Below are 8,719 nucleotides of genomic sequence, written 5' to 3' on the forward strand. Positions count from 1 at the left end.
AAAACCATCCTTTGAATTTCTCACTAACACCTACATGCCTCTCATTCAGATTCCCAACAAGAATAGGAAGGCATGGTAGGAAGGCGATGGGTGCACCAATGACAATAGCAGTGAAATGGGGCTTTGAAAATTATTGGTTTAAATGTACCATTTTAAGAAACGTCCCATGGATTAATGCCACCAGCCAACATTCCAGTTAAGTAAAGCCTTTCTACATCCTCAGAATAGTCTTCTGTTGAGGCCCTGTACCAGTAAGATTACGGCGGGCAAATTATTGGGTGTGACACCACATTGAGCCAGATCCCCCTAAGCTATGCCCTCATGTGGGTTTCAAATATATCAAGTGCATAGGAGGAAATCTGCATGCAGAAGATATTCAAATGGTTCCTTCATGGCATCTATTTTAGAGGCACTTCAAAAGAGAGTGCTCCTAAAGAGATAAAGGTTTTATGGGTCAAGAGTTTGCCTAAATGAGAAAGGAACTGCTGACTATTCATGTCAGACTGTAGAGCATTCTTCGTTATTACTTCTTTACCCATATTTTAGCTGAGGCTCCAGCCTTTTCACATCACTGACTGCCGCCATTTGCACTTGTCTTGGCAGTTAACCAAACTGCTGCCCCTTAAAAACTAGCAATCACCAATCAATTATCATAGAGGAACAAGATGATTTTTGACCTTTATGCACACAAAATAAGGAACTTGGGCAATTCTTTCTGACAACTTATTTGATACTTCAGCATTATATCTTAAGTCTCTAGCAAATTCCCCTTCTCTAATCACTAACCATCACTGCTTATAGATTTGCTGTGCAAGTGTTGGAGGCCCATAAATGATCTGTAAAGAGACGATGGTGCAGTGTGCTTGAGTGCTGTGCTTTCACTGCAAGACATGGATTTCAATCCAATCAAAACTGATGATCTTCTCTCCTTTTGATAGCTATAAGGATCCTACATGAAGTGCACTTCAAGCACTTTCGACCCAGTTCTTAGTTGACACAGGTCCGGAGCACAAAACTGCTCGTACTTCAACGCAAATGTCAGCATCACTCAGGCAGCTTGCAAAGACAGCTGCCAAAGGAAATGGAAATGTCAAGACTGATGAGGTGGGAGAAGGGGTTAAGGCAAATGAAGCTTTACCTTGTCTGTAACCTATGTCGAGCCTGACTTGGGATTATCAACACACAGCAAAAAGCAGAAATCCTAATCTACTCCCCAACCTAATATCCTTCATTTGTGCATTGAAAATCGATTTGTTTCTAGAACATCGGGTTAGTTAAACCATCACATAAAATAATGTTATCCTGCTGCAGCGTGATGTCAGCTTCGTCACATGGTGTGATAACAATCAAGATTGGCAAATTGCTTTGAATCACCGAGACAGTGCAATCAGTTGCTAACTCCCCTCCGCTCAGATCACCGCAGGTTCAAGAAAAATCAATGTTCTCATAATTGTGTGACAAAGGATGGATAATTTGTCAGCACCTCACTTATGCTGTTAACACTGTGGTAAGGTGTCTAGCAAGGGGTTTGACGCCAGAGTCCGGTGAAAGATCCAGTGTTGACATCGCCTTCGTACACGTTATGATGGGCACCCCCTTTCATACAAGTGGCAGATGTTGAATGAAACAGTTCAGTAAAGGTTCAAGGAACTGATCTCAAGGACATTTTATCAGTTAAATTAGGCATGTAATTAGAAGGAGAAGATTTACGTTTCCATCAATTCCTACTGGGCTGTAGTTGATTACTCTTGTCCAGGAATACTTTCTTCTGTTTGGTTCCCACTTCTACGCTTCTCCCAAATTTCCGAACATCAGAGAGGGAGGGTGGGAGGTCTGTGGCCTCGACGAATTCTATGCATGTCACCTGATATTGACCCAAACATAATCAATCGCTATAAGGTTTCTACAACACAACCTGCAACGCCACTGTCACAAAGACAGTTACAAGTTATGGAGAAAGCACACCACCACCATCTCAGGGAACCCAAGAAAGGGCAATGAATGTGACAATGAACGGTACCAGCTTCACCCATATCCTTGCAGCACATTTTTAACAAATCAAAAATGAAAGCAGCGTTAGGGAAGTGATCGAAGGATTGAGGTTTTAAATCATGCTGAAAGTAAAAGGAAGAACTTGCATTTCTACAGTGTCTTTTCCTGACCTCAGAAGATCCCAAAGCACTTCACAGCCAGTGAAATACTTCTGAAGTGTAGCCACTGTTGTAATGTAGGAAACACAACAGTGAATTTGCAAAGAATATGAAGATATTTTGCCAAATAAAGCGCTATTTGAGTGAATGAGATTTACTGAAGATCACAAAGTTAATTAATTCAGATAACTTCACCGTCTTGAATCAAAATCTTGGCAGACCACCCACGATCCAATTGAATGATAGTACTAGCTCAAGGGATTGAATGACTGCTGCTATTCCTATGTCAGCGCCAGAAGAGTTGCTTCTTGTCAAACAATTCATATACATCCTGGTTCGAGTGCATCTGTTCAATCAATAAGAAATTTGAATCCATCGCAAGGTCCTACTTTCCTGTTATCAACCATGTAAAATGATCATGAATTTAAAGTATAGACTGGATACAAGCGAGGAGTTAACCCTTTGGCAATAATTTATGTATGCCGTGTTATCAATTCCTGCATTTGGGCAGCATACCCTGTAAAACAAAACTGATAGATGTGTCTTATGCATTGAAAATCAATATCATTAACATATGTCACCACGCACAAATCCAATACAAACCTGTGTAACAGATGGATGCCTTTTACAAATGGTTGCCTGTCATATCTGAAATGCCGGACAAATTAGTACCACTTGCTCAAACACAGGTTGAAAGATAAAAATAGAGAATTGACCTGCCTGCAGCTGACAGAGGAAAATTACATTGATGTTTTGGGTGGGCCCTTTCTCAGGCTGAATAAGCCCCTTTGTACAAGACTGAACAAAATAAAGAGGAGTTGGCAGAACAGCCGACAAAGACAAAGAGATAAAATATGCCAATGTAATTCTCTATCCTACTCTGCCTCTGTCTTCGGCCTCCTATCCCTGTTCTAATGAAGCTTGAGTAACAGCACCTCTTCTTTTGATTAGGCAATTTCAGATCATAACCACTGCTCCAATTTTCTTGAACAGCAGGTGCTGATAATGGTTCTGTTATAAGCATTTACAATGACTCTGGATCCAGCTTTCATTTCCAACAGCAAAATACTGCAGAAGCAGGCTCTGATCTAAGCTTGCCTTTTTGTCACATATGTGTAATATTCCTTCTTCCAGTCCTACTCAGACCCCCTCCCTCACTTCTTTTTTCGGTACATTCATGACTATCAGTGCCATTTCCTGTTCTCACCTTGAACCTTTCATCAACTTTACTTTAAATTTCCACCCTTCCCTCGCCTTTACATAGTCCACCTCCGACTCTTCACTTCCCTTCCTTGACTTCCCTGTCTCCGTTTCTAGGGATAGGCTACCATTATTCACTACAAGCCCATTGACTCCCATAGCTACCTGGATGACACTTCCTCACACCCCACTTCTTGTAAAGACTCTATTCCATTCTCTTAGTTTCTCTGTTTTAATGAAGCACTTCCAATATGTCTTTCCTTTTTCCTCAATCAAGGATTGCTCGACACGTTCTTCACCGAACCCATTCCATTTCCCGCACTTCTATTCTCGCCCCTTCCCTTCTCTCCCAAAATCGCAAAAGGGTTCCCCGTGTCCTCATCTTTCACTTCACCAGCCTCCATATTCAATAGATCATCTTCTGCCATTTCTGCCAGCTCCAGCATGATATGACCACCAAACACATCTTCCCCCCCTCCCCTTTCAGGATTCTAGAGGGAACATTCTCTCTGCGACATCCTGGGCCGCGCCTCAATTACCCCTAGCAGGCCCTCTCCTTCCCACTACACCTCCCATGCAAGCGCAGAAGATGCAACCCTTGCCCATTTACCTCCTCCCTTCTCATTGCCCAAGCCCCAGACACACTTTCCAGGTGAAACAACGATTTACTGTACTTCTTTCAATTTTGTATAATAAATGTACTACTCATGAAATGGTCTCCTCTACATTAGGAGACCAAAGGCTGATTGGGTGGCTGCTTTGAAGAGAACTTCCATTCAGTCTGCAAGTGTACCCCAAACTTTCAGTCACCTGTCATTTTAATTCTCCACCCACTCTCGCACTGACCTCTCTGTCCTTGGCCTCTGAGACTATACTGATGATGCTCAAATTAAACCTGAGGAACAGCACCTCATCTTTCAATTCAGCACTTCACAGCCTTCTGGACACAACATTGAGGTCAATAACTTCAGATCAGAACTTCTGCCCTGATTTTTATTTTGTGTTTTTTGGGTTTTTTTTGTTTCTGGATGGTAGTTGTTGGTGTTGATTCAGCTTTTCCCAGATCTAGACACATCTTTTGCTTTTTTACTTGTCCCATTACTATCCCCTTTTGCTTTGCACCATCATCTCTTTTGTCATTTAATCTCTCCTGTCATCCAGCCTATCATACACCTTCTCCTTTGTTCTTACCCTCCCTCTCCCTTTCCCTGCCTCTGTACTTGCTTGAAACTTGTTACAATGCTAACTTTTTCCAGTCGATGATGAAAAGTCATTGACCCAAAACATTAACTCTGTTTCTTTCTCCACAGATGTTGCCAGACCTGCTGAGTGATTCCAGCATTTTCTGATTTTATTATAGTTAAAATATGATAATGACTCTAATAGCCTCTAATCAGTAGTGTCTTTGTGAAAGTCATGAGCATGTTTCAACTGCCGAACTGGTTGGATTGGAAGAGAGATCATTAACCCAAAATGGGAACCTAACCTTCCTCTCCACAGGTGCTGTCTGACCGGCTGAGTGTTTCCAGCATTTTCTGTTTGCATTTCAACTATTGACCTTATTTGTTGATCTCCAACCGTTCCCCTTAATTTTGGTAAACTCTCTAAAGTGGGACTATTGCCAGTTATGAAGGAGCATCCCTCATGAAAAGTAAATTTAGAATCATAGAATGAAACAGCACAGGAGGCCATTCAGTCCATCGGGCCTGTGCTGATTCTTTGGTAGTTCTCTCTCCACATAGTCCCAACACAAGTACTTATTGGTCTTATTTCAGATGCCTTGATGGGTCTGTTGTATTTTTCCAATTTCTCCTGTTCGTGTTTTAGATTTTTAGCATTCGTTGCTTTACTTTCCTTTTTATTCACAACAAGCTTATCCTGTACATTAGTTCCTCTGCCACAATTGACAAACACCTCACCAAATTTGTACCAGAACCATGCACAACCCACACAAAGCACACATTATTGCAAGGTAGGAGACCGTACTCAGTGTGTACTGTTAACAGGGAAAGGCATCTGAAGTGCTAAGGTTCGTGAGGGAAGCCAGCATTGCTGGGGATGGAGGAGCCAACAGTTAAATGTGTTGAAATCACAATTCAAAATGGCAGCTGTGCAACTCTAAAATGGCATATGTGTCTTCTTTGGAAATGATGAACTAGCTCCTAAATGTAACCATAAATGTATGCCATTCTCAATTTTTACAAACCAAGTCTTTTCTGTTTGTAGAGAGCTAGCCCACAACAAGAATAGTCTATCCATAGAGATGTAAGAGAAAACAATCAGATCGAGGCCAATTGCAGAGAAAGAGGTCAAGTGCTCTGTACCACTTTACTGCTAAACTGTGTGCACTATTTCTTTAAATTATTGACTGAGGCAATAAATGTATAATGACCTTAGGTCATGTTTGAAAGGCAATGTCTCATCACCTGCTTAACTGCCTGGAAAATATTAGTTTTTTGCGTATATAGAAAAATTGCTACAGTGCATGTAGAGCTTTTAATTGAAAATTTAATTGGAAATTTGGAATATAGTCAATTTGACTCAAATGAGCAACTGGCAAGGGAAGATTAAAGTGCAGAGAAGCGAAAAGCAAAGCCATATCCCATCAAGAACCATTGTTTTGGTTCCCAATGACTGAATCGTTCTATTAATGAGTCGTCCTCATATGTCAAAAAAAAACACTTACAAAGATCAAAACTTTCACTTTCATAGTCGATGGAAGGTTTATTTTTGCAGTTGATCACGTACAGAGCAGTGCAGCGGCTGTTCATTCTATTACCCGACCCATAAGCACAGATATGCTAACGGCTGAAGCTTCACAATCAAGTCTGAACAGATATTCCGCCTCCCTGGTACCAGATGGCAGCGCTCATGAAGCAAGCAGCCAATTTGGAGAGATAAGGGAGAGAATAAATGGAATGGGAGGGAGGAGAAAGAGAGTAAAGGAGGACTAGGGAAAATAATTGGCCAGTCCACCTCCACATCACTGAGTGTTAAACAACAGGAAATGACATGTTTAATTCAATTTGGCACTATCGGATTAACAGCTGCAATTAAGGTACAGAACACCAGTCATCACAAACTTATTTCTCTTATCCCATCCCCTCCTGCTCCAATACAAATTATTCCAAAGACAAGAAGGCCCATTTCACGAGGTGACATTCTAAGGGGCCTTCAGAAGCGAAGAAATAAAGACTTGCATTTCTATAGCACCTTTCACAACTCAGGATGTCCCAAAGTGCTTTAAAGTTGACAAGTATTTTTGAAGTGTAGTCACGATTGCAATGTAGGAAATGTGGCAGCCAATTTGCACACAGCAAGCTCCCACGAACAGCAATGTGATAAATGGCCAGATAATCTTTTTTGTGATGTTGATTGAGGGATAAACATTGACCAGGAAGAACTCCTCTGCACCTCTTCAAAATAGTGCCATGGGACCTTTTACATCCACCTGAGAGGGCAGGCAGGGATCTCCATTTAACATCTTATCTGAAAGACAGCACCTCCAGCAGTGAAGCACTCCCTCAGTACTATACTGCAGTTCAGTGTAGATTTTTGAATTTGAGGCTTTGGAGTGGGACTTGAACTTACAACCTTCTGGCTCCAGGCAAGAATGCTAACAACTGAGCCACAGCTGACATAAACAGCCACCTCTAAGAGCTCTGGATGATCCTGCTGCTCACCATTTTGTTCTGCCAACACGCTCTGAGCTCTTGGTCCCACCTGTACGAATCACCAATACTGTCCATACATCGCCAGTCTGTACATGGCTTCCCTCGACATCAGTTGCTCTATAGTTCTTTATTTTTCTTCATTGTCACTGATTGTTGGCCCACCTCCATTATGCAAATAGAGCAAATACCAGCAGCCCCAACACATTGAGAAATCTCTTCTAGTAGAAAAAGAAAGACTTGCATTTATATAGCACCTTACATGACTTCAGGACATGCCAAAACACTACAGCCAATGAAGTACTATTTGATGTACAGTCACTGTTGTAATGTTGGAAACACGGCAGCTAATTTGCACACAGCAAGCTCCCATTAAAGCAATGCGATAATGATAATGAGCTGATAATCTGATTTAGTGCTGCTGATTGAGATTGACTGGCCAGGACGCCAAGGAGACCACCTGCTCTCCTTCGAAATAGTGCCATCGGATCCACCTGAGACAGCAGACGGGGTCCCGCTTTCATGTCGCATTCAAAAGACAGGACCTCAAACAGTGCAGGACTCCCTCAGTCCTGCACTGCAGTGTCAGTCCATTGTGGGGTTTTACTTGGAGCTGGTGTACTTGGTCACCGCCTTTGTCCCTTCCCACACGGCATGCTTGGCCAGTTCCCCGGGCAGCAGCAGGCGCACGATGGTCTGGATCTCCCCGGAGCTGATGGTGCTGCGCTTGTTGTAATGGGCCAGGTGGGAAGCCTCACCCGCGATGCGCTCGAAAATATCGCTCACAAACGAAATCATGATGCTCATGGCCTTGGAGGAGATGCTGGTGTCTGGGCGAACCTGCTTCATCATTTTGTGGATGTAGATGGAGTGAGTCTCTTTCCTCGACCTTTGCTGCTTCTTGCCGCCCTTTGCTGACGGTTTCTTTAAGGCTTTCTTGGCTCCCTTCTTGGAAGCGGGTTTCTTCTCATCAACCATCTTCAGTTTCAGACACAGAGTCAGCATAAACTTTTGTACTTAAGTCTCTGAATGGGACTTAAACCCTCAGCCTTCTACCTCAAAGAAACCCGAGGTACTAACTAAGCCACGGCTGACATCAATACAACACATGTGGTACTTCAATAGAAATGAGTGTAAAACCTGCAGCAGGTTTAGCTCAAGACTGTGTCAATAGATGGGATAGGTAGGGAAGGCAGTATTCTAGAGTGAAAATATATATGGCTGCAAATAGCTAACACGCATTTCTCGATGCAAAACTATTCTTTACTGAGTCTGTGAATGCTTGAATTAACTAGGGTGAAGGTCAGTAAGGACCCAATATTGTGTAGTGAGAAATTCCTGCAGGGTTTCTTCTGTTACTGTTTTACATTTATGAATATATTGTAGTGATTTATTTAACAGTGTAATTCTCAAATGATGCCAATTCTCATTGTGAAGGGAGTGTGGACAGTTCAATGCCTGGCTTGATGGTCAATTTAATATCAGCCTAACGCCTGAAAGAACTGAACAAGTAAACAGGAAGACAGAGAAAGTCATGGGTTGCCAACTCTGTTGGACATATTCCTGGAGGTTTCATCATCTGACCTCCCATAGCCCTGACCCATCAAACAGCTTTGCTTTCCCCTCAAATCCAGAAACGATAGCGTCCAAACAAAATTAATATCACACCATTTTGTTTTAAGGATTCTAGGATTTACT

At 42.3% G+C, this 8,719-nt stretch overlaps 1 protein-coding gene across 1 annotated transcript; it reads right to left on the bottom strand.

Moving 5' to 3' along the window:
- Nucleotides 1-7,624: 7,624 nt before the first annotated feature.
- LOC121273209 (histone H2B-like) lies at nucleotides 7,625-7,999 on the bottom strand. The gene has a single exon (XM_041180201.1). It carries the CDS (start codon nucleotides 7,997-7,999, stop codon nucleotides 7,625-7,627), a length of 375 nt encoding a protein of 124 aa, XP_041036135.1.
- Nucleotides 8,000-8,719: the final 720 nt, after the last annotated feature.

This window comes from Carcharodon carcharias, chromosome X, assembly GCF_017639515.1.
Source record: "Carcharodon carcharias isolate sCarCar2 chromosome X, sCarCar2.pri, whole genome shotgun sequence".
Taxonomy (NCBI): Eukaryota; Metazoa; Chordata; class Chondrichthyes; order Lamniformes; family Lamnidae; genus Carcharodon; species Carcharodon carcharias.